Raw genomic sequence first — 27,032 nt, forward strand, 5'->3', positions numbered from 1 at the left:
GGGTGTCTCGTCAATATAAGTATTTTGCGTTAACTGTTTTCTTTTTCTTGCTATTTTTCATGCCGGCGTGCAGCATTTCTGTCGTTATTCACCATTGAAGGTTTAAAACCCGTTCTTGCATTAAACGGTCGTGTTTGCTTTTTGTTTTTGTTTTTATCATTTTTTACCGTAGTGTCGGTAAAAGTGCGCTTAACTGGGTTGGTTGGTGCATGTTGTACAACATGCGCCAACAATTACCTACAACAATACCACGGTAGTTTCCTGTTTACACTCTCGGTTATTCGGAAGTGATGATTGTTCACTGATTCTTTCTGAGCAGAAGATAAATTGCGTACTGGAGCACTTCTAATTTTTCTTTTTCTTAGAATTCGTAGCTCACAATGACGCACTTCAAATGTGTGCAGGCTGTGCCGATCTCCTGTTTAACGCTGCTGTCACCATTTAGCACGTACCAGCTACGGAGCTCAACGACAACTCTTTACTCTCGTGGATCCAGGCTTTCTTTAACGTAAAACGAGCGGTCTTATGACGCATGTGGCGGTTTCAAAAAAAGAAAAGTGAAGGCAGTTTGCAAGACTCGCTGTTCCCCGCGTGTCCGTACCTGACTGCAACGCAGCCCAAACAAGCTATATATAAAGAGATATTGTCAAAGGGACGTCAAGCGGCACTTTGCACTGCACTAGGGCGGTTGCAATCCGACGCAGAGCGCATAGTTCCTCGGTCACGTCGTACGCGTCGTCGAATCGTTCGTCTGTGCAGCGAAAAAAAAAAATGTGTCTCGCAGTTTTCCGCAGCCGTCTTTTCTGTGTTGGGTCAAACATTTTACAATGAAACGAAGAAAAAAAATTCTGTCACCCAATTTTCAGTTCCTCATTCGGTTGCCTCCCTCGTCGGATGTCCTTCGCAGAATCCGCTATGTATATCAGCACTAACTCGGGAGCAAACAGGTACGATCTTGACGTTGCATTATCTCCCGGAAAACGCAGGCAACCCTTGATCGTCGTGTTCAGGCCCGGCGTGTCCGCCAAGGCCTCCCACACGTCGCGAAGACCGTGGGTTCCGGCACGGCTGGCGGTCTCACCCGGCAGATGGCTTCTTCCCATCTGACGCAGGGCCCGCGTTGGCCTCGCCCTCGCCGCTGTTCCCTATAAAGGCGGCTCTGACCGCACGATGCGCCGCACGACGGCCGCCTGCTCATCTTCCACGGTCTGCAAGAATCTCCGGTGAGCACGTTTCCTCAAACCTCGCTGAAATCGCGGACAGGCAGCGACCTGGTTGAGCGCGGGTAGGCGATGAAGAGTAATAATCCGTCGGTCCAAGAGCGCGGGATGTGGAATGCGCTTCGTCATTTGTGCGAGCAGCACGTGTCAGATCACAGCCTTGCGCGGGGCTTTCCATTCCCGGAGAAGAACGGCTAGTGTTGAACGCTCTTCCTCCCTTATTGTAAAGTAACCGTTTTCGATTTCTTCGATTTACAATGGTGCTGGGCTTTTAAGTGCGTGACCATGACCTTGAGTTTTGAGCCATCTTTCGCGTGTTTGAATGATAGGCCTGGGTGTCCTCCACGGTCTGCACGCACGGGTTTGCGGTTCGCTTTATACAAACCTCAACTACCGCTCGCTATACGCCGCCGGTATATGGCTGACCCCCTACAAATTTTGAGCGGATATCACAGCTGCTTTATCTGATGATCGTACAGTATATGGCAAAAAAAAAGAAGCGGCGTTGTTCATCTTGATTAACACCAACAGCGGATGGAAAGAAAATTAAGTTTGCTTATTTTATTTTTATTTATTCTTATTCATTTTTTATCTGCTTTCATTGCTTTCTTTATTTTATTTTTTATGCTGGTCCTCCATATTCCATCTACTCTCGCTCTCCGTGCTAACAGGTTGGAAAGCTTCGCTGCCAGTTGTCGTAAATTACTAATTAACTCGCTTAAAAAAAATGTGCAGTCATTCTTCGGAACGACCAGTAACAGGAGGATGACAGGGAAAAAAAGAAAGCGCAATCATAATTATGTCAATAATATGTTGTAACCAGAATATGCTAAATAAATAGTAGGTGTCTACTAGACCAACTGCAACTTCAGTATGATTATATACTATAACAACCTGTTTATGTGATTCGCACGCACAAATTATAAGTGGAGCGATATGTCGCAAAGCAAACTATTATAACGACATGTATCATCCAATGGCGCAGATGCCTAGCGATCAACTTTAAGGCATGTACTAACGCGAAGTGTCTACTCGAAGCGTCGAAGATTTTGTCAGTGACACTACCGCGTTTTTTTCCGCGACGCCATCGACTTTTTCCTTTCTTTTTTTTTATGTGCTTTTGCCGCATAGCTTTATTTATTATATTATTTATTATTGTTGAGCACGTGCGTGCTCAACAGGGTTGATTAGGCAGATGTCATAAGCTGGTAAGACCTTTACGCTTTCTCAGAGCAAACATTCTTGTCGGCATTCCCATCACGACGCTGTCCGTCCAAAGATTCCCACGTGGAGCATCACGCATGCTTAACGTGGAACAGTACCGTGTTTTCCTGACTTTAATATTGCCCCCTCTGTATAACAGCGTCGAGATATGCCAGCTGGCTCCCAAAAGGATATATCGCTGCGCTACACGTGTTCAGAACTGTTTGCGAAACGTTATCGATTATTCCCTTTACGTGCGGATACTATTGAATCTCGAGCATTTCCTTTGAGCGCTCACTGCAAGGCTCACTGGCCGTACTCCCAAAAGTTTTCATTCCTCAGAACTCTTGTGATTCGCCGGCCGCGAATCACAAAAGTTCCGAGTTCCATAGTGCGCAAGAGTTCCGGGTCACGTCCTCTTCGCAGAAGCGTTGTGGCCCAGACATTCGCCGGTCATACATGCACCAAGGCCGGGCGCGTAGCAAGTCTTCGCGTTCAGTGGCGACGATAGCGCTACCTCCTCGCTTTTTCTCGCGTCACGTATAACGCGCATAAGGGCCGGCGGACGATTTGATCGATTGGCGACGAAAGAAATTATTGCTTTTATTTGGTTTTGGTCAACAAAAGTGAGAAATACGGACTGTCTGATCCATTCTTTTCGCCATATGCGGCGGGGCGAAAGCCGATGTACAGGCCACACTTGACAATGCCTGTAATGGACCGATAGGGGAGAAAGCTGCGGTAATGACGCCCATGCGAAAACAAAGGCCACACGTCTCCTTGGCCTCTGCTGAAGCGACCCGCGAGACACGTGCGACGCGTCTGCAGGTGTACTGGAAAGGACGGCAATAAAGGAGAGAAATCGGCAAGTGAACAGATCCTCCCGGATACCTTAGCGCAAGGAAAAGTGTTTCACAGACCCCTGTGCACGCACTCATGTCCTCGCCATATACTTAATGAGTAACGGGGAGTTCGTGAGTCTATGCTCGGAAAATCAACGTCGCACGAAGCAAAGCATGTTTCCTTTGGGGAGAAATTTTGTTTCCATACTCCCCTGTACTGTTTTCTTAAATGTTCCGTTTCCTTGCCATGATTTACAAGCTTACTGTACAAATGACCACACCAAAGCGAAAAAAAAAATTCACAGCTGATGCGAATGTCTGAATGACACAAATTTTGAAACAAGTCCAGTCCAGAATGCGTTATGCACTACGCCTTTTCTTTCGGGATGATTCGAACGTTCTCCTGCAGTTACGATGGCTGATCCGAATCAGCGGAGGCGCGGCGACATATCCCTCACAGTCAGGACTGTACGGCCGCGGTGTACAGCTGCGATGTCGGTGCATGAACTCTTTGTCTTCCATGGCATTCACAAATTCCATGCGCACATTAGGAGCGCTACTGTGTGCAGTGAGCGCTTTAAATGCAAGTCAATTAAGGGGCGAATGTGAAGTTTTACGCATTGTACTTAAGGGTCCCGTGGATGTCATTGTGGGAAGAAAGGGCCAGAAACGAACCAAAGACAAATCCCAAACCAAAAGTAATCAACATAAATAAATAAGACTCTCGTACATTCGCTTTGGTGCTGCTGTTGTGGTTGAGAAGTATCATACGAATTTCTGCTAATGCGAATACTTCTCGTGGTCCCGAGAAGCGCGTCTCATCGAGGTTCTACTGCCAACTCATTTATGTTATAGAACAGAGGCACTACTTTGACTCCTTACTTCTTCGGCATTATCGACACCCTTGAGAATTTAACATACTTTGCTCGCTTATATTTACGAGCACTTTCTTCTAACAATTAAATATTTTGCCAGTCCTAACAACGTCGTTTCAACACCACAAAAGTTTTTTGGTCACTTCGGTCCTCTTCGCCGTACCACCATTATTTTTTTAACGCAGATGCCATCATGCGTAAGCTTTACAGTAGCGTCATCTGGTTTACGAACGGTCACGATCCTCCAAAGAAATTTCTTGTCAGCTGGCGCAGTGTGGGCTCCATTTCATCATTTATCTGCAACGCGTGCTGTGTTTTCTGCTCTAGTGCACCAGCAAGGCCAGATAGCAACATTATTGACCAATGCGTTTCACAGTTTGTTTTATATACGCCGTTGCAGAAGGGCTTCATTTCATTCGGTTGTAAACCGCGTCAACCCTGCGCGGACAGGTGGCTCTTCAGCTTTGCACCAACCGCTCGTGCTGCGAGAGCTCTGAGCTGAGTACTGCATCCATGTCGCTCGTGTTGGTTGCTGATGCACCAGTCCCGTACTTTAGTGGATGAAGTGCAATAAAATGACGTTGCTTGAACTAGTTAGCTGCAGGTTTAGGGTGATAACTTGGCGAGTTTAGTTACCTATTTTAGCGTTGAAAGATATCGTTCTGCCCTTGCAAGAGAGAGCTCTATGTTGAAATGCAGAGAAGGGAATCGGCGACCAGTTCTAGGAGCAGGAAGGGAAGAAGGCGGGCCTTTGTGCTCTAAGACATTCGACTGTGAACGATAGGATTTCGCATGACCGGTTCACCTTTGTAATAATGGCAAACTTGCAATAACAGTCACCTTAATTTAGCGATGTGGTACTTGCTATGTTTGCAACATCTTGACTACTTTTGCATGTGATATTGTTTTGATATTTTTACTGTTACTCCCTTCATGTTCTATCTTCCTGTACATATTGAACGTAATTGTATTAGTACATTTTCCTTGGACCAAAAGTAAGGTTCACGTTTTAATAGTGATATGGCTTAAAATTATACTCTAAATACTCTTGACCGAGCTCGGGCTAACGTCACTGAGAGGAACGACTAAAATCCCCATTTCAACGCCTTTCGAAAAAAAAAAAGCACATCCTGTTAGATAACTGGCTGTCGAACTGCATCGGCGAGGAAAAGTTTGCCGCACTAACTATCTAATGTTGTTTTCTTTCCTGTGTGCCCCTCGGAAGAGCCATGTGGAAGTACACAGCGATGCTGCTGCTCTGGCTGCTGTGCCTCGTCGCTGCCGCTCCGGCGCAAAGTAAGCCGAATGTGGAGCCGATTGCGCACAGCGCATGCGTACGGCCGATGGTTGTTCGAGCACTATGCGAGCAGATCAGAAAGGGAATATAGAATAGACAGTCTCAGTTCCGAGACAGGTTTAAAAGTCTGTTTCGCGCAATCAGTTTAGCAGCCAACAAAAAAAAAAAATACGGGGTGATAATTTTTTTAATTTCCCGAATTTTTTTTTAAACATCGCCTGTGGCAGAGTGCATTTCTTGTCCTTGAAATGGATAATAGAAGTGGCGGACGTTACTAGCGCGAGAAACTGAAACACATATTCCATTAATTAACATAATTTCAGTAAATAATTTCTTAAATAATTACTTTGCGGCACGTGTTGCAATTTAAAATTTTCAGCCGGTGAGTTCGCCAGGCGTATCAATTTTAAATGAATCTCCAGGATGGCACCTGTTTTGAGATATTATTTCCCAAAGTGTGGAACGAAATACATGGCCTTCCCATGGCAGTCACTTTTGTGCTTTAATGTATAAAAGACGTTTTGTTGAAGAAGTGGAACAACAGTACATTTTTACTTCGAGTTTGATGACGCGTATCTCCAAACTGGTGTCAGTCTGGAAGTTTATTCCAAGTGGATACGTCTTGCAAACTCGTCGGCTACAAATAAGAAATTGCAGTATGTGCCACAAAGTAAATAATTAAGAACTTAATTAGGGATTTTTTATTAATTGAATATGTGTTTTGAGTTCTAGTGCAGGTAATGTCCGCCTGTCTGAATATACCAGTTCAAGGATTAGAATTATGTTAACTGCAACAGGCAACATTTAAAAATTCCGGAAATCTTAAAAATGGTCACCCCGTATAATGAACAAACAAACAAACAAACAAACAAACAAATTATCTAACTAAGGAGCTGATGTATAGTGTACCAACGAAGGGAAGTAATTATTATTGGAAGTCATTTTGCGCAGTCAGAAAATTTGTGTTTGTTTTGTCACCGCGTCAATAGTCATTTAAAATCAATAAATAGAGGTTAGTTCGTGACGAGACAGTCGCAAGCGCCAAATGAAAAGCAGGTTTTGAAAAGGCCATGTCATCATGATTTCTTTTTCTTCAACGGTCGAGCCGGCGATGGGACCACTGTCGCGCACATTGGTCCCTCGCCGATGTACTGGCAAAGCGCGGGTAGCCACGGCTGCGTGTGACGCGACTGTCGTTGACGGCGGTGCGCTCGCCGTACTTTTCCTTGTCTCGGTGCTCCTAATTAATAAACACATCTGTTGGGGCTACGTGCGTTTCGATTTCTTCGTAAGTGGGGAAGTCATCGCCAGCAGGTGCGCCGTCCCCTTCTTTGTCATTTATTAATCGCACGTGGTATCGTAAATTGCGCAGCCACACACCATGCGAGGTAAGCATCTCGCCTTGCACTGTCTGCACGTAAAATCGACGTCAGCGCTTGACAGGCACGAGAAAAAAAAATTCTGTAAGCATAGGACTTGCTCCTGCAACCGCACCTTAATTGCAGGCATGCATTCCTGTAAGAAGACGCTCTCATTCTTCTCGGCTTCCATACGTAACAAAATATTATGTGAAATTGCAGTCATTGTAATTACGCGAATACAACGCAACCGCAAATTTTACGCGAGAGGGAACTTTATACTTTGTTTGCAAAATTAGAAATGAAAAAAAAGGAACTGTGCGTTTTTTAACACGAAACATTGACGCAACAGTTTTTTCGATGGTAGCATTACTCAAACTTATCCGAGGAAACCCCCGCGGTATCCTCTGAAGACTCTGGGGTGGAACTGCAGTGGAGGCACACCATTTTCAAGAATCTCTTACCGAAAGGGCGAGCGAGGCATCAGCTGCATGCACGGTGGCCTCTCTGTGGAACGGTGATCAATACCAAATGGGAAACGAGGAACAGCGTCGATGCTGTATTAATGAAGCCTATGATTGACACATCGAGCAAGCAAAGTACAATCCCTTCAACAGCAGATATAACGTATATTCATGACCATTGTTGTGTATATTTGCTTTTGCAGGTAAAGAAGGCTTGCTCAATGCGTTGTTCCTGATAGACCTCTAAAAAGGTCAACGTATCCGCCACAGCCGAAAGTTCGAAGCGCATTGCCCGCACGTGTTCGCGGATGTACTTCGTGGTAGCGGATTGCGTATCGCGCTGTGCCCAGATGCGTGCGCGCACTGACAACGGTGTTCGGCGGTAGTGGATCAGAACCTGTAAAACGTAGCGATTCATTTCGCTCGATTCTATTCTTTTCTTATCCACCGCTCACGGCGGGCTGATCGAGATGATAGTCAAGGGGGTCTCGATGGGGTAGGGAGGGGGGGGGGGGGGGTGGCGCCCTCCTATAGGTAAACGTATACGTACAGAGTGCCGATCGACTACTGATGAAACGCGGAAAGGATTGGAATAGAATCGGAATAGAATCGTTACATTGCAGAATAATTTGTAACTTGGCGAGTTGGTATAAGGTGTCATATAATGAAAACGGAGCGCCAACAGAGCCGTTAAGGGCGCATAACAAGAGCTGGTGTTGTCGCCCTTCCTTCTGTCCCCGTTCTGGCCACGCCCTTTAGAGCGCAGTTCTTAGGCGCCCGCTCCTTCTACACAACGAACGGGCGGAGTGCAGCGGAGGACGAAAGACATCGATAGCGAAGAGCGCGCGATGAGAAAAGCGGAGGAGGAAGGTACAGCGGTAGCATGTGTAGGAAAGCGGAGTATGAGAGCATGACGAAAGGGTGAGAAGAAAAGAGGAGAGCCGCACGAGATGGGCTCCACAGCAGCGAGCCGCTACCACATGGATGGATAGATGGATCGATGGATGGTTGTTATGAGCGTCCCCTTTGGAACGGGACGGTGGGTTGCGCCACCAGGATCTTGCTATTATACTGCCTAATGTCCTGCCTAGGTTAATAAAAAAAGAAAAAAGAACACACGATGAATTCCCATAACCAAACTTTCTGACCCCCTAATGTGAACTTTGTTTTTGTGCGTCCTTTTTTTTCGTTTCCCCACTTTTCTTCCACCAATCTTCCAATCCCCTCTTACTAGTCAGACATGTTTACATTCCCCCTGCTCTCGCTGAACCCAAGGGCTTCAAGGATGCCAGAGGTGCCTAAATCGACCGCTGGGTAAACGTCTTCACATTCTAATAAAACATGCTACATAGTCTCTCTAGCTTTACCACAGCAAGCACATGCTTCTTCTTCCGTCTTATATCTCGCTTTATAGGTGCGTGTTCTAAGGCATCCCGATCTCGCTTCGAAAAGTAATGAGCTTCCCTTTGAGTTATCATAAATTGTTTCTTTCCTGATTTCGTTTTTTCCTCTTAAGTAGTTACTCATGGCAGGTTTCCTTTCGATTGCCGCCACCCATGAGATTATTTCAGCCTTTCTGACTTTCCGCTTGACCATCTTCGTTGCTGTGTTGCCCACCCTACAGGTCACATACTTGCTGGTAAGCTTCCTAGTTCTTTTCCTCCACTGTGAGTCAATGTTTTTCCTGTACAGATACCTCAACACTCTCCCAGCCAATTTACTGTCTTCCATATTCCTCAGTCGTTCTTCATAATCAATTTTACTGTGAGCTTCCCTCACTGGAAAACAAGTCCAGCCCATATCACCCTGCACAGCTTCATTTGTAGTCTTCCCGTACCCCTCTATTTCAAGCAAACAACCGCATTTCCAAAAGTAAGTCCTGGAACCATTACACCTTTCCACATACCTCAGAGCACCTCGTACCTATTGTATCCCCATAGCGCTCTGTGCTTCATTATGGCTGCATCTCTTTTCCCTTTCACTGTTATTGTTTTTTCCTGTGTTTCCATATATCTATTACCTTCGTTTGTCCATATATCAAGGTATATATATTCTTTTACCCGAGTTATTTCTTGGCACTGTATCTCCACCGTCTGCTCACTGTTTTCATTGAATACCATAACACCTTATTTTCAACGCTAAATTTCAAACCTAAATTATCGCCTTCCTGTCCACAGATGCCAGCCAGACGTTGCAAATCACTTTGCTTGTTAGCTAGCAACATAATGTCGCCCGCATAAAATAAACCTGGAAGGTGCTTCTCTACTACTGCACCCGACTGCATGTATGAGAGATTAAACCCGATATTACTTCCTTCTAGCGCCCTCTCCATCCTCACCATGTACTTCATAAACAGCAGTGGAGACAAAGGGCACCCCTGCTTCAGTCCCTTGTCAATATCAAGTTTCTCATCATCCCTTCTCATTCAACGCAAACGATATTCTCTAGGTAAATCGCTCTCAAAAGCTGTAGACAATCGTCGTCTAAGCCTGCGCCTTCCAGAATATCCCCATAATATGTTGCGGTCTACGTTGTTGAACGCTCCTGTAATGTCTAAAAAGGCCACATATAACGGTCTGCTTTCTATTCTTGATATTTCAATACACCGAGTAAGAACAAATACGTTATCATCCAAACTCCTACCTTCTCTGAAGCCATTCTGAAGTTCTCCCAAAATGCCATTATTCTCAGCCCATGCTTGCAGCTTTAATCTGATTGCCTGCATTGCTAATCTGTATATTACCGATGTAATTGTCAACAGTCTATGCGTCCCCATTACCTTTATAAATTGAATTCATTGTACTTTGTCGGCAACTGTCTGGTATTCGTCTATCTTTTAAAGTTATTTGCACTGCTTTCACCAGAGCTCCCATAGTAGCACCATAGTACACTCTTCACTCTACACTCTTAGAAAAATTTACACCCTTTGGGGCGTATCTTGTCCCACAACAATAATCGTCATCTGTCTTGCCCGCCTTTCCTTTCTTTAACGCTGCGAGCCCGGTACTTCCCAGTCACGAACGGCATGCGCGTTATCAGTGTGACGCAGCATTCTCGACAGGAAAGTAGCGAGCGCCGAGTTTCAAGAAAGGAAACGCAAGCAAGGCAGATGACGATTATTGTTGTGGGGCAAATATGCACCCCAAAGGGTGCAACCGTTTTAAGAGTGTAAGAACAGTTTACACCCTTTGGCGTGCCCCTTCTGCCACACAACAATAATCGTCATCTGCCTTGATGCGTTTCCTTTCTTTATTGCTGCGAGCCCGGAACTTTCCAGTAACGAACGGCACGCGCGTTATCAGCATAGAACAGCTTACACCCTTTGGAGTGCCCCTTCTGATAACGCGCGTGCCGTTCGTTACTGGAAAGTTCCGGGCTCGCAGCGATAAAGAAAGGAAACACATCAAGGCAGATGATTATTTTTGTGTGGCAGAAGGGGCACGCCAAAGGGTGTAAACTGTTATTAGAGTGTTAGACAAAGGTAGACCCTTTGGGGTGTATATCTGCCACACTACCATAATCGTCATCTGCCTTGCTTGCATTTCCTTTCTTGAAAACGCCGCGCCCGCTACTTTCCTGTCGGGAATGCTATGTCATCCTGATAACGCGCATGCCATTCGTTACTGGGAAGTACCGGGCTCGCCGCGTTAAAGAAAGGAAATGCGGACAACACCGATGGCGATTATCTTTGTCTGGCAACAGGGTGTAATTTTGCTTAAGGGTGTAGCGTGCACCAGGCACCATAGCAACGTCCGCCATCACGCGGTCGCCGATGACGTCATTGCTAAGGTGCGCGGCAAGAGCGTCCACCGACGGAAACAAAGCGCTGGTGTGAGCTTCGGACCCACTGCGCATGCGCTACTTCGTCAGCGCCGCCGCTAGAGGATGCGCTCCGCGCGAGCCACGCGTTCCAGTGTTTACGCTTTTTTCTGAACAATGAGCGACGCAACCGGTGGAATTCAAAGCACCTGGAGAGACGTGCTCAAATTTCACATTAGCGTGTATCGTAATGATTGGTGAATTGTTTTCACGATGAATCGCTACATCGTACAGGCCCAGGACGGGCCCGTAACTTTTTGCGCCCATTCGCATCCCTCACCTTCTCGCGCTATCGCTTGCTCGCAGATCGAAGTGGATGAGGTTGCGCGCGTTTGTTCGCAGCAGAGGCAGTAAGTAGTGCGTTGGCTTTAATAGCGTGCTGGCGGTAAGCATCAGAGGCAGATTTCTGAGCAACTCCGGCTGGTTTACTCATGGCAGGTGAATTGCTCAGTTTGTGTTTTAAGAAGCAAAGTTTACAGAAGGCAGAACAACAAATATTGCTAATATGTAAATTCCAGGAAAGGTTATTAGAAAAGGTTATTCCTAGGTATTTATAATTTTCAACTTCTTTTAACGCGGAAGCGGCCAATGTGTATTCACATTTTAAAGGGCTTTTCTTGCGAGTAAAACGAAGGCAGACTGTTTTGTCTATGTTCAAGGCCATGCTCGACCTATCACCATGTCTTGTATATTCTGTAAGTTTAGATTAGGTTCCGTCTTGTCATGTACTGAAGATATTTCCCGAAATAAGAAGCAGTCGTCCGCACACAATCTAATTTGCGTACGTGGTGTAACAACGATGACAATGTCATTTATGTAGAGTAGAAACAGCAGTGGCCTCAGGACGCTACCCTGGGGTACACCGGATGTTACGGGAAGACAGCTGGAGTTCTTACCTTCAATTGAGACAAACTGCACACGATCCAAAAGATAAGCTGCTATCCAAGAAACTATAATCTTAGGAAGATTATTAACTTTAAGTTTTTGAATCAGTTTGTAATGAACTACTCTGTCGAATGCCTTAATGAAATCTAGAAAAAGAGCGGCAATTTGACCGTTATTATCTAGGGTTATTGCGAATGTATGAATTACAGGTAGCAGTTGTATCGTAGATGAATAGCCTTTTCTAAAGCCATGCTGGCAACCTGTTAATATATAATTTATTTCTAAAATTTTGGTGATATGGTTCGCGATGATATGCTCAATTAGTTTGCAGCATGACGAAGTTAATGATATTGGGCGATAATGTTCTACCGACAAGGGATCGCCCTTTTCAAAAATTGGCACAACTCGAGCTGTCCTCCAGTCGTTTGGCACTTGAGCGGATAACAAAGAAGCTCTAAACTGTATAAAAAGAAATCTACCAATAACGTCAGCACGTATCGGCGATGAAAGCCCGACCGCTGCGAAAACGGGCGCCAAATATAGAGCGATTCGCTTTCCAAGATAAATCTGAGGTAGATCAGTTCACGGAGCCGTCCGAAAAAAGTTGAGAGCTAGACTGAACAGAAATTTGTGTTCGGTATGTAAATATTCAATGGATTTTGATTCTTTTTGGTTCTAAAGAATATATCGAATCTAAAGAGAAGCTTTCTATATACACGAAGCGTTCGATTCTAAATATTTCTTGATATTCGATTCGAAAATGTGTCACTCGAACTTTTGTAATATAATAATTTGAACTAAATATCAGGCCTAGTCTGGTTACAACATCCTCCCTGCAAGGACTCATGCATAAGGTCTCTTCTTAGCGACGGCTTCCATTGCCTTCTGTTTCCCGTATAGCATTGACATCTACCTCGCCTTTTACGGCGAAAGCTGTATAGGACTAACCTTCTGTAGTTTTTTCTGCCACCTCTCCTCCTTTCTCTTGAATAAAACCTCTATCTACCGAGCTCTGTTCCGAGTGAACCCGTATTTTGTGTTCCAGGCGGCTTGCTGCACCGCAAGGCGGCCGCTGGGTGAGCGCGCGGAAAATAACTTTCAGGCAACTGACTAACAAAAGATGCTCGCAAATCTTCAGATGCCTGACATGCCTTGGTGGAACTCGCAAGTTTTACTTTGACAAAGGGACACTAGAAGAGGAAGCTAATCTGGATTGGTAAACTATACATAACTTGTGGAATACCAAAAGCGTCAGTCTTAGCGTGAGTAAGCCGCAATAAAAGATTGGCTTGAAGTTGCCATGTCTTTATGACGTCATGATATTCGGAGAACGTTTGCACGAGACCAGTTAATAGTATGATTATCGATAAGGAAGCATTATATAGCACTTTAAAGAACCAAGGACTTAAGCTATAGTGAGCTTCGAGAACTTATTTCTGAATGAAAATGGCCGAAACGTTCGAAAACAATTTGAAATGCGTGAAGACATGCTAACGTGCCGCGCTGCGAATCGGACGAAAAATTAAACAAAATAATAATTATGGCGCCTCATTTTCTCCGTTACAATCAACATATCTCCTGCAAATAAACGCAAATAGATTGTTGAAAAATGCTTCATCAGGCAACTAATTTAGCGTTGCTATTTATTCTCATTTACTGAAATTAGATGTTGGTCATCTTTATCAGAGTAACAGCATTTTATAGGTCCATCAGGCCGAGTGATATGCTACGGTGTTTCATCATTTGGCTGTGTTGTGGTTGTGGTGGTTTAGCAACAGGCTTGTTGTTTAGCCTGGCGATCAAGGCCTGCAATTGCTCCGCCCGAGCGTCTCTTATAGAATCACTGTGGTTTTTCACCACATGTCCATCGGACCAGTCTCTCTTAAGAATCCAATAAGGAGACGCGAAGTTTCTTTACGGGCTATAACTGGTCCTTCGGGGAACACAAGGTGTTGCAGACACGTATGTGGAAGGTTCTTTTGTGGCAGATTTTTCAGGAGAGTATCCCTTTCGGCTATGTCGTGGTCACACAAAGCGCTGTTGTATTTCAGCTGCCAGCAGGTGTTCACAGGTTTCGCTATTTGGAGTATACAGTGATTTGTCTCCACCGGCAATCTGTATCACATAAGTTCTAAAAGGGATACAAGTGAGCACTTCTATCTATCTATCTATCTATCTATCTATCTATCTATCTATCTATCTATCTATCTATCTATCTATCTATCTATCTATCTATCTATCTATCTATCTATCTATCTATCTATCTATCTATCTATCTATCTATCTATCTATCTATCTATCTATCTATCTATCTATCTATCTATCTATCTATCTATCTATCTATCTATCTATCTATCTATCTATCTATCTATCTATCTATCTATCTATCTATCTAACTGTCTGTCTGTCTGTCTGTCTGTCTGTCTGTCTGTCTGTCTGTCTGTCTGTCTGTCTGTCTGTCTGTCTGTCTGTCTGTCTGTATGTCTGTCTGTCTGTCTGTCTGTATGTCTATCTATCTATCTATCTATCTATCTATCTATCTATCTATCTATCTATCTATCTATCTATCTATCTATCTATCTATCTATCTATCTATCTATCTATCTATCTATCTATCTATTGCTTTTGTAGTAATATTTTTTGCGCAGAGAAATATTCGGTTTTCGATTCAGTATTAGAACCCATATTTTATTTTTCGAAAATTTGAAAAATTTGATATTTGAACAGACTTACAGCACATGAGAATGAACTCCTGGTTTCCATATATACGGCTAAAATAATGTCCAGTCACAGCGATACAATATTTGAAAGCGCTGAACCTCGTCGGAAAGTTCAAAGTCACGAACATGGCGTAAAGGCGAGACCCTTTTCGGAAGAAAAAGCAGCCTTCGTCGTCGGGGACGGACAAGCCTTGAGACAGAGACACAATACCTCAGCTCGCAGGCACGTACCCAGGATTTTTTTTCGGGGGGGGGGGGGGGGGGGGGGCCCACCACCTCCATCATCATCATCACCATCATCATCATCATCATCCTGTTTTATGTCCACTGCAGGACGAAGGCCTCTCCCTGCGATCTCCATTTACCCCTGTCCTGCGCCAACCGATTCCAACTAGCGCCCGCGAATTTCCTGATTTCATCGCTCCACTTAGTGTTTTGTCGTCCTCGATTGCGCTTTCCTTCTCCGGCGCATTACATGACCTGCCCAGCTACACTTTTTCCTCTTGATGTCAATTAGAATATCGGCTATACCCGTTCGCTCTCTGATTCAAACCTCTCTCTTTCTCTCTCTTAACGTTATGTCTAGCAATCTTCGTTCGATCGCTCTTTGCGCGGTCCTTAACTTGTTCTCAAGTCTCTGCCCCATACGTCAGCACTGGCAAAATGCACTTATTGCACACCTTACTTTTCAATAATAATGGTAAGCTTCCAGTCAGGAGCTGGCAACGTCTGCCGTATGCGATCCAACCTATTTTTATTCTTCTGTGAATTTCCTTCTCATGATCAGGGTTCCCTGTGATTAATTGACCTAGGTAAACGTACTCCTTCAGTCTCTAGTGGCCGACTGGCGATCCTGATCTCTTGTTCCTTTGCCCGGCTATTTATCATTATCTTCATCTTCTGCATATTAATATTCAACCCCACTCTTACACTCTCTCTGTTAAGGTCTCCAATCATTTGTTGTAACTCGTCTGCATTGTTGTTGAATAGAACAACGTCATCGGCAAACCGAAGGTTGCTGATATATTTGCCGTCGATCTTTACTCCTAAGCCTTCCCAGTTTAATAGCTTGAATTCTTCTAAGCACGCAGTGAATAGCTTTGGAGAAATTATGTCTCCCTGTCTGACCCCTTTCTCTATAGGCATGAATGTCCCTGCTTTTCTTGTGCAGAATGAAGGTAGCTGTAGAACCTCTGTAGATATTCTTACGCGAAGGACGAGTCAGTAAGACGAGAAACTATTTACAGACTATATTTACAACAACGGTTGCAGCGCTGACCGGTTAGATTCACAGCGCGAGCCCAGTTCGTTCTTCCTCCTTTTTTCTTGAGTGATGGCGCCCACGTACCTCGTTCAAACAAACAAATACCACACGCATGTAGCAATATTTTTCAAGCTTTTTACGTAAGCGTTCTGTTGTCCTTGATTACGTGGTGCCTCTATGACTACTGGTATCTCTACTGAATCAAATGTATTTTCGTAATCTATATAAGCCACATAGAGAGGCTTATTGTACTCTGCAGATTTCGCAATAACCTGATTGATGACATGGATGTAATCCATTGTAAGGTATCTCTTCCTGAAGCCAGCCTGTTCCCTTGGTTGACAAAATCCAGTGTTGCCCTTATTCTATTGCAGATTATTTCGGTAAATATTTTATATAATACTGGGAACAAGCTAATGGTCCTATAATTTTTCAATTCTTTGAAGTCTCCTTTTTGTGGATTAGTATAATGTCTGCATTCTTCCAGTTTTCTGAGACCCTTGCAGTCGATAGACACTTCGTATAAAGAGCCGCCAGTTTTCCAAGCATTATGTCTCCTCCATCTTTGATTAAATCGACTGTCATCAGTGGCGTAGCAAAAGGGGGGGGGGGGGCAGGGGGGCCGTGGGCCCCGGGTGCAAGGGGCCAGTGGGGGGTGCCATATACGTCTGAAGACACCCCTCTTACTGCCGGCTACACCCCGGGGGAGGGGGGGGGTGACAAGACCTACGGACCTCGGGTGCCAGACGACCTAGCTACGCCACTGACTGTTATTCCACCTTCTCCTCCCGCTCTTCATCGTTGCATGTCTTGCAGGGCCCTTCTGACCTCATCGCTAGTTATAGGAGAGTTTCTGTATCCTGTTCATTGCTGTTTCTAAGTAAGGTATCGTGACTGCTCTGGGTGCTGTATACAGGTCAGCTTAGAATTTTTCCGCTGCTTTTACTATATCTTCGAGATTGCTTATGATATTATCCTTCTTACATTTTAGTGAATACATCATGGTTTGTCCTATGCCAGGCTTCTTATTTACTGATTTCAGGCTGCGTTCATTTTTTTACGGCTTCTTCAGTCTTTCTCATGTTATAGTTTCGAATATCAGTTATTTTCGCCTTGTGGATCAGTTTTGACAGTTCCGCGAATTGCGTAACGCTGTGCGGCCGCCAGTCCCATACAACCGCGTAGAGCGCAGGACTCTGCAATTCTAGACGTACTGAGCTCACCGCGAAAGGTTAGAAAAACACCCACATAAGCACAGCAGAGAAGTGGCTACGTGAGGCGGTTCGACCGATAACTGTAGAAGCGTCATTCAAAACAAGTAATTGCTCTCCACTTCCGGCGGCGTTTTTTCTACTTTTTAAATAAAAAGATGTTGATCCATAAATATTCTCATAACCAACGGTTAACTTTTTTTATTATTCGCTTTTGCTTGCAGTTTGGTTGTTGCCTTGGCTCTCTCTCTTAGTAGATCGCTTAATTTCTCAACTCCTTGCGATTTTTGTTTCCAGTTGCCAATTTTGCACGAGAAGTGCTATACAATTAGGGAAAAACAGAAAAGGTAACGGGCGACAGTCATCTTGCTTATGGGTTTAAGGGTTATTGCAGGTTTTCATGATTGACGCTCTTTCACATTATTTTATTTCCCACCCATATCACGTGTATATGGTTCCGGGCATCTGCCAGCGTCGCGGCGAGCCCTAATTCAAGGAAATAATGAAGCAAAGGCAATGCGGAATCTATGAGAAAACTTTCCTTCACATTACAAGAGATGCCGATAACTACCGCCATATAAAAGGAGTGAAAAAGGCAGCATAATGCCGACCGATGAACAGCTGCCAAGTCTCAACATTGATCTGGCGGCGCTTTAGGAATGTGTTAGGAGTGGTGGCGTGCGTGGGGAGGGGGGGGGGGGGGTACGCCACAAGATTTCGGGGGGGGCCCGGGCCCCCCCGGGGCCCCCCCCTGGGTACGTGCCTGTCCAGCTCGTCTTCAAATTTTGTTTGTATTGCGATAGAAACTATACGGACACTCCAAGCGCTTTTCTGCCGTTGGCATCGCCGTCGGCGGGAGGTCCGTTATAAAGTCCAAGAGCGACAAAATCGTTGCAGCGCGCCGTGTGCTGCATGTGCGAAAGAAAGTTTGGGAGGGTGAGCTGGCGATCGCGGCTCAATCTCGCGCACGAGAGGGAGGAAAGCGTGGAGGAAGCACGCCGTCTTCTGTCGTGCCCAAGGCACCGGCGGGAGGGGAAGGAGGGGGGCGCGTCCTGCTCCGGGCCGCTGTATCTCGAAAGCCATCTGCGACGGGAACAGAGTCCGCCGCGCACTGATTTTGCTGCTTAGTTCGCGTTGATGCGAGACGGAGCACGAAATGCTGGTGGGAGGAAGCGCTGCTGTCGCCGCGCTTCCTCACACTAGCATTCTGACAGCGAGCTTCCGCGGTCATCGAGTGAGATGTGTTCAAGGTTGCTTGTGCGTGCGTGACACCATGGATGATTGCTAATTTGGTTAGCATGCCTATGTTTACAAGTTTACACGGTCGATAAAGCTACTATCCTTACTTCGTATAACTGCCCACTAATTTGGCGATCGGTGCTTCGCCTTCCGGGCGAAACTGCGACATTTTTTTTTTCTTTTCTTGTGCACCCATGCACTGCATTCCACGTAGCGCGCGCGCTCCTGCGAACCTCTTTCTCTTTGGCGTTATGCGCCACCCAGTGTAGCAGACGACGCTACCACAATACTTGAAACAGGCGGTTGTAAGTCAAGTTTCGGTTAGCGCCATCATGCAGATACAGAGAGCAAATGTTGGTTGCAGATGGTAGCCGAAAGTTTTAAGTGGTTCGTTGCAATGGCTCATACGCAAAACAACGCGTTGTCTCAGTCGAGTGGTACAAAATATCATCAGCAGCAGCGGCTCATACCCCCGTAAGCAAGCAAAGATACAATGACTCGTACCCCTGTAAGCAATTTATTTGTTTATTTATTTATTTATTTATTTATTTATTTATTTATTTATTTATTTATTTATTTATTTATTTATTTATTACCCGCCGTGGTTGCTCAGTGGCTATGTTGGGCTGCATGCTGAGCACGAGGTCGCGGAGTCGAATCCGGCCATGGCGGCCGCATTTCGATGGGGGCGAAATGCGAAAACACCGGTATACTTAGATTTAGGTGCACGTTAAAGATCCCCAGGTGGTCGAAATTTCCGTAGTCATCCACTACGGCGTACCTCATAATCATAAATCGGTTTTAGTGTAAGTATAATAGGTATAATAAGTTTATTTTACAGGTTCAACTGGAGGGTTTTCTGGCAAAAAGCTGCATGAGCAGCTTGACTATGTCCAGAAAACCCCTACAAGCAGTAGCACACGAGTGGTACAGAAATCAGACGCACATACAATAGTTACAGTCAATAAAGAGAAAACGTGCACCAGTTATACATACAGAGTCTAATAATGCTTGCACAAAAATTTAAACATGGGAAATAGAAACGCTCAAATGGTCACACAAATGTTCAGAATTAAATAAAAGAAATAATCAAGCAAAACATCAAAAAGACATAAAATCACATTTCAACAAAATATTTCCGCAGCTAAGCTTTGGTATATACTATTGTGTGTTTATACATGTTTAGAACATGGGGCAGGTTGTAAGACAACATTTGTAATTTATAATTAGTGCGGAAACGTGGTATATTCCATGTATTAATAGTTATTGTGTGTATGTTAGCATGACGCATATAAAAATCGGCAATGGATGCCGTCGAAAAATACATTTTTTGCAACAACTTAAAGTGATACAAATGGTTGACCCGGACAATGTTATGTGCTTCGAAATCATACTTGGAGGTAGTTGTATTATCAACATTGGTTATTATTCGAACAATTTTCTTTTGCAGTACGAGAACCTTATTATTGTTTGTTTTGGTCATTGTGGCCCATACTAAATTGCAGGAGTTAAGGTGAGAAAAGAAAGTGCGCAATAAACTTGCAATTTACATTTCAAGGGTAAAGTTTCACGACATCGCGACAGAACCGCGCAGACGGAAGAGAGTTTCTTGCAGACAAAGTCAGTATGGGCATCCCAGTTTAAATAACAGGAAAAATATACTCCAAGTATCTTGTGCACTTCAACTATTTCTATTTGGTGATCTTCAAAGTGAAGCATGCAACGCGGTATTATCGGTTTGTTTCTTGCGCGAAATATTCTAGCCTTGGACTTTGTAGGATTAATTCTTAACTTATTCATCCTTGACCACCTAGACAACTTATTAGTAGGTCATTACATTTCACCATTAAATCGTTAAGGTTAGGGCCTGAAAGAAGTAGTGTGCTATCATCCGCGTATATCACAAAATCAATGGAAGGACCTATGCTTACAATATCATTTATGTACGTATTGAACAAAAGGGGTCCCAATATGCTCCCTTGTGGGACACCACAACTGATAGGCAAAGGGATGAAAGTTCATTATCTAAAGACACCGACTGGCTTCTGTCTTGGAGATATTCTTCAAGCAATGTGAATGGTCTACCACGGATTTCGTACATTTTAAGTTTGTTAACAAGAATCGTATGATTTAAGCAGTCAAAAGCCTTACTAAAATCAAGGAAAAGGCTCACGTACCGTATTCAAGTTCTTATTAATATTGTTCAAAATTATTTCTTTCATTGTTAATAACGCTGTTTCTGTAGATTTACCTCTTCTGAAACCAAATTGTGACTTAGATACTACCTTATGTTTGTCAAAAAACTTACTTATTCTTGAAGGAATGACTTTTTCCAGACCTTTGGAAAACACATGGAGTACTGAAATCGGTCTATAATTTGTTGGCACGTAAAACCTCAATTTTTTTATTTATTTACTTGTAATATACTCCAATCACAAGTTGGGATTTTAGCAGTGTGGAGTACAGCATGATGTACATTTGATAGGCAACAAGGGAAAAAATAAGGTGCAATAATATATACAAAGTTCAATGCAAATCATCAAAAGAAACAAATCTTGTTCGTGATAAATAAAATATGGAATTTGTACAGTGGAAATGGCTCAAAACAAGTATCCGAACCATCAATAAAGCATTGCATACCCCCCCCCCCCCTCACCTCGGAGGAGTCTGACCCCTCCGATCGTATAACATACTGCATTACCAAGTGTGCGGCAGGCTTTTACCTTCACGTGTTACAGGAGTGTAACATGCTGCCGAACTTTATTATGTATCCTTCTGATGCGGTGCGAATAGACTAGAAAACGAAATTGAAAGAGAAAGACAGAAACGACAAAAAAGCACCGCTCCTCTTCTTGTTTTAAGCTGAAAACGTTCGCGCAGGACGCATTGTGCTGATCAACATGTTCGTTCGGTAGTTTGGCTTTCTTCAGGCGTTTCCAGCAGTGTGTTGTACATGAAGGGCTTTTTGTTTTTTTAAGAACAATTACCTGTGTAGTTGTAGCGCGACTGAAATGACCAGAACAGTACGTCTTGTAGTGGCACTAAGCTCACAATCGTATATGATGACGACTTGTAGAAGGTATAGACTGTCGCAGTAAAAATGTTCTGCATAGCGCCACAAGGTAACTGCGGCGGCCACCCTTTGCCGCGCCGCAGACCAGACCGCGACCGAGCAGCATGCCAACGAGGTGTTCGACCAGATCCTGGAAAGCGTGAGCCAGTCGGAGACACTAGACCCGCTGCATTTGCCCGAGCAGGTGGCCAGCTTTGATCGCACTTTCCTGGTGCGCTTCCATGGCGAGACTCGCCTGTACAACACCACGCTCACGGGCCTGTCGACGGTGCAGCGCACGGGCAACTGCCGCTTCCAGATGGACGAGAAAGGACTGGACGTGCTGGCCGACGTGGGCGTCGGCGCCCTGGATCTGGACAGCAAGGCTCACGTCAAGTTCATGGGCCGCGGGCCCACGGCGGACCTGCACGTGCACATTGACTACGTGCGCGTGCTCCTCGAAGCGCTCCAGTGAGTTTGGCGCCCATGCATTGTAAAAATGTTTGTACCCTTAAGGGTGTTTGCTTGTCACATGGGTAACGCCCCTACCCTTAGGGCCTTACGAAAGATTTCAAAGGACGACAACGGAGCTCTAACTATGTGTGCGATGACAAAAGACGTAGCTGAAAACTACGTAATCATTCTGACAGCCTTGGGCGCACAGAAATATCCGACAGGAGAATTTCACAGGGATAAATATGAAACATTATTTAATGCACTTTTTATGTCGGCAGAGTCGGCAAACAAGATGCCATCATTGGTTCCCACCAACAACTTGTTCTTACCCCTTAAACATATTTTTGTAAGGCCTTAACGGTAGGGGCGTCACCCTTGTGATAAGCAAGCACCCTTAAGGGTGCTGACATTGTTCAGTATACTCTTAAGCAAAATTACACCCTTTTGCCACACAACGATAATCGTCAACTGTCTTGTTCGCATTTCCTTTCTTTAACGCGGCCAGCCCGGTACTTCCCAGTAACGAACGACATGCGCGTTATCAGCATGACATAGCATTCTCGACAGGAAAGTAGAAGGCGCGGCGTTTTCAAGAAAGGAAAAGCAAGTAAGGCAGATGACGACTATCGTTGCGTGGTAGAGATACACCCCAAAGGGTTTAACTTTGCCTACGCTCTACACTCTTAAAACGGTTGCACCCTTTGGGGTGTATATTTGTCCCACGCTCTTAGAAAAATTTACACCCTTTGGGGGTTTATCTTGTCCCACAACAATAATCGTCATCTGTCTTGCCCGCGTTTCCTCCCTTTAACGCTGCGAGCCCGGTACTTCCCAGTCACGAACGACATGCGCGTTATCAGCGTGACGCATCGTTCTCGACAGGAAAGTAGCGAGCGCCGTGTTTTCAGGAAAGGAAACGAAAGTATCATTTGTATTTTTGAGACTTTCTTCTAGAGAACTGTGGAGTCATTTAACTTGTATATTGTATGTACCATGTATTTCTTAAGTCATAGTGTTACTGTGAAAACGCTGCTTGACAATTTCTGGTGCTTGTATGAAAAGTTTATTTGATATGCAATCTTAAACCCTGTATGTTGCAGGCTAAGCCCTTACAAGAGCTAAGGAGTAGCCGGTGCCTTAAATTGAGCGTCAGCATATCCTTATATCATATAAATAAATAAACAAAAAAGCGCCGACAGAAACAGGTTAAAGAATATGCAACATGCAAGCAGATGGTTTAATCATATGAGAAGTTACTCAGTGGCAGACCTAAAATGTGCAGATTTAAAATGTATCCTAGGTTTTTGTAATGTGATAGCTGTGTGTAAAAAAATGCCGTTCCAACCACCCCAAGTCGCAACTATCCCTAAGATATTTGTTTCTCGAGCTGTTATCTTTTTGTGCACTCTGAGCAGTTAGAGATCGAAATTGTAGCTTGACAAATAAAGGAGGCGCTATAAAGACTAAAGGCGAGAATAAAAAGCAGCAACACGAGTGCACACTAACCGAAGGTTTATTGAGTAACAGAACAGTTTAGTGTATTAATGGAGTCATCATTGTGTGAAGTGCTAGCTTTAGTTATATTTGTGTCACCGAACCCATATGAATAACGCAAATGGCCTGTTTACAACACTTAATGAGGCATGTTAGCGCTTTTATTGACCTTCATTGTTCATTTAAACATTTCATTTAGCTTTAACCATGGAAAGGACGATCCGAAAAGTTGTTAACATTCCCAACATCATCAAAATTGAAGAATTCCTCAATCACTAAAGGAATATCTGTCGATTAACGTCCCGCTTAAGCAAGCCGTTCATTTGTTAATGGGTCGAGTGGCGGCCACAGCAGAACGCGTGTTCTTTCCACGACACGCCAACACGGCATTCTCGGGCGAGCACTTACGGTGAGTTTCTCGAGTATCATCTCTTTCATCGCGTTTGCGCGACCCTTTGCGCATGCATAAAGTGCTTACTCTCGCGAAAATGTAACTGTAAGTGATCGTCCGAGAATACGTCCCCAGCTCCCAGCGGTTATTGCGCGTCAAGATCAAAGGCAGTCGCTGCCCCTAACGGCAAGCCTGAGATGAACAGCTTGCTCGATCACCCACTGAGGCTGTTTGATGTCGATATACTATTCCGCGCGCACGGGTGTATGCGAATTCGCAAGATCGCAAGATAGTGAAATACCGGCCCGACTCGCGGCGGAGGTGAAGCAGGCGTTAAGGACTCCCCATACGTACGTGGGCCGATCCCGAAGGTAATGCAATACTAGCCCGACCCGCGGCGGAAGTGAAGCAGGCGTTAAGCACTCCCATATGTACGTGGGCCGATCCCGAAGGCAGTGCAATGCAGGGCCGAACCGCGGCGGAGGTGAAGCAGGCGTTAAGCACTCCTCATACGTACGTGGGCCGATCCCGAAGGTAATGCAATACTGGCCCGAACGGCGGTGCAGGTGAAGCAGGCGTTAAGCGCTCCCCATACATGGGCCTATCCAGAAGGCAGTGCAATGCAGGGCCCACCCGCGGCGGAGGTGAAGCAGGCGTTAAGCGCTCCCCATACATGGGCCTATCCAGAAGGCAGTGCAATGCAGGGCTGAACCACGGCGGATCTGAAGCAGGCGTTAATCACTCCCCATACATGGGCCGATCCCGAAGGTAGTGCAATGCAGGGCCGACCCGCGATGGGCGTGAAGCAGGCTTTAAGCGTTCCCCATACGTGGGCCTATCCCGAAGGTAGTGCAATGCAGGGCCAAACCGCGGCGGATCTGAAGCAAGCGTTAAGCGCCCCCCATACGTGGGCCGAAGACAGTGGAATACCGGGACGACCCGCGGCAGAGGTGACGCAGTTGGCGTTAAGTACTCCCCATACGTGAGCCGATCCCTAAAATTGTGCAATAGCGGGCCGACCCGCGGCGGAAGTGCAGTTCGCCATTAAGGGGCCCACATACATAGCTTCGCTTGTCATCCTTCTTCACAGAGTGTAAGGGCACGGAGTTTTTTCACGGGCTTTCTCTATTTCTGAAAAAGCAAATACGCGATGTGTACCTTGCTGGACACCTCATTTCGACCGGCCTTACCATTCTCAACTACCGCCGAATTGACATTTTGGCGCTTCGGGCATCAATTAAAGATAGCAAATAACATTTAACTAAACAATTGGATGTTAGAGACTAAAAAAAATACTGGTGATTTCTCAGCAAGGCTCTAAAAACATGGACTTAGTCTATTGACGTAGAACGCGTCAGTGTTTTGTGTGTGTGTGAGTGTGTTTTTGACGCTCGATGCATGATAGGACGCCCTTTATATACTTGTGAACTGCCCGTGCCCGTATAACTTTGCAGCCGTATGAATTTCGCTGACTCGGGTCTGCTTTTTGCCCACTATTCGTATTTCCTTCCTGTCTAGGGTGGACGGAGTCGTGCAGCTGCGTCGGTTCAAGGTGCAGGAGTTGCTGGGCTTCACCCTCAAGATCAATGGTCTCGGACCGCTCAGCTACATGTTCAACTTCTTCTCCTCCTACTTCACCAGGCTTTTCAAGGGCATTGTGCGCTCGCGCGTCGAGAAGGTGCTCAGCTCACAGATTGAGAGAAAGATACGAGAACTCAAGCTCACTTTCTAAGTGTGCACGTCGCAGTGTGACCCAGCTTGACTCGCCGGAATGTTCTGAAAAGGCCAATAAACTCTCGACCAAAGCGCGTTTGTACTATCTCTATTCGCACGACTGCGACACTTTTGGAAGGCACCACTCGAATTTGTGTTTATTTGATATATCACAAGTGTTGAAGACGGGGTCCTTGGAGTGCCGGTAACTCTAAGGCTAAGGGAAACGGTCTTCGCGAAATATTTCTGACATACATGTGAGTAATTCTCTTTTAGATCATATATACGCGTGGTGCTATCATTGTTATCTTGCACAGCAATATTGCCAACTACGCAGTCAGTGCATGATCATCATACCCGTCGAATTTCACAACTCAAAGCATTCGCGAGTGATGTAGCATGTGGGTCACAATTCGTTCCCTGATGAGCCCATGGAGATAACATATTTGCGCGTGCGTTTGTGGGTCCCCGTTTTTAACTCGAATGCGTGCTTTGTCTGGCTACAGCCTAAATCTGCACCATCTACAGTCGGCGGCACCCTTGTGTCGAGCGCGGTAACGGCGGCCGCCGGGGTGCTCCTCAGCCAGCCAACGCCGTCTAACGGTAGCTGCTGGGCTCGAGATAAAAAAAATCTCTGGGCACGCGCGGCATCGAATCTCTGGCCCAGCCACTACCGTTGGCTGGCTGGCTGAGGAATACCCCGGCGGCCGCCGTTCTCGCGCTCGACACAAGGGTGACGCCGACTGTACACTAGTGCAAAAGGGATCGCCAGATTTGGCTTTGAATTAAAGAATGCTCGTGACGCGTGGATTCGGACATAACACGTATGTATGCGCCAAATGTATCTTGCTTGAGATGTTGCGTCGTTGAACACTTATGTTCGGCATGAGTGCGGCCTTGTGGCTGCGGCCCGCTTTTGATTTTATTTTGCTTTCTGACCGATGCGAAAACACGCATTGATCGCGCTGAATGCAGTAAAACCTCGCTATAACTTGCCGCGATCGTCGCAACGAATCTACAACCTCATGGTCAAGCGTGGTCAACTAGCGGCTTACAGTGTTTCGAGAGCGTGTCGGCGAAGCGCTGCAACGCTCTGAGCTTGTATGTACGTTATGCCCGTCGCCGCATACGCACGGCCGAGAACATATGAGCACCCGCCGCGCTGTGGCTTTGGCGTTGCACTGCTAAGCCCAAACAAAGGCCACGGCAGCCGCATTTCGATGGGGGCGAAATGCGAAAACCCCGGTGCATTGGGTGCACCTCACAGAACACCAGGTGGTCGAAATTATTCCCCCCCGCTATACGTCTTGCCTCAAAACCATATGCTTGTTTTGACGCGTAAAAACCCAGAATTAAACTTTCTTTTTTAGAACATGAGTAGTGGTCGTAATTTGTAACGATCCATTTTATTTTCCGTTCCCATCATTCATCGCGCTGAGTGCCTGGTCCCGGTGATAACGGCGACATGCCTTTGTCAGAGCCAGGGAAGAAGGGCGAAAAGAATGTAAAATAAAGTGGATCGCCCTAAA

The 27,032-nt window shown here is 45.4% G+C and overlaps 1 protein-coding gene across 1 annotated transcript; it reads left to right on the forward strand.

The window, feature by feature from the left end:
* Window positions 1-1,105: 1,105 nt before the first annotated feature.
* Window positions 1,106-25,595, forward strand: LOC139054365 (mite allergen Lep d 7-like). The gene is made up of 4 exons (XM_070531247.1): window positions 1,106-1,223; window positions 5,366-5,436; window positions 21,554-21,920; window positions 25,309-25,595. The coding sequence occupies exons 1-4, from the start codon at window positions 1,171-1,173 to the stop codon at window positions 25,520-25,522; spliced, it is 705 nt and encodes a 234-aa protein (XP_070387348.1). The 5' UTR covers window positions 1,106-1,170; the 3' UTR covers window positions 25,523-25,595.
* The last annotated feature ends 1,437 nt before the right edge of the window (window positions 25,596-27,032 follow it).

This window comes from Dermacentor albipictus, chromosome 1 (assembly GCF_038994185.2).
Source record: "Dermacentor albipictus isolate Rhodes 1998 colony chromosome 1, USDA_Dalb.pri_finalv2, whole genome shotgun sequence".
NCBI classification, from domain to species: Eukaryota; Metazoa; Arthropoda; class Arachnida; order Ixodida; family Ixodidae; genus Dermacentor; species Dermacentor albipictus.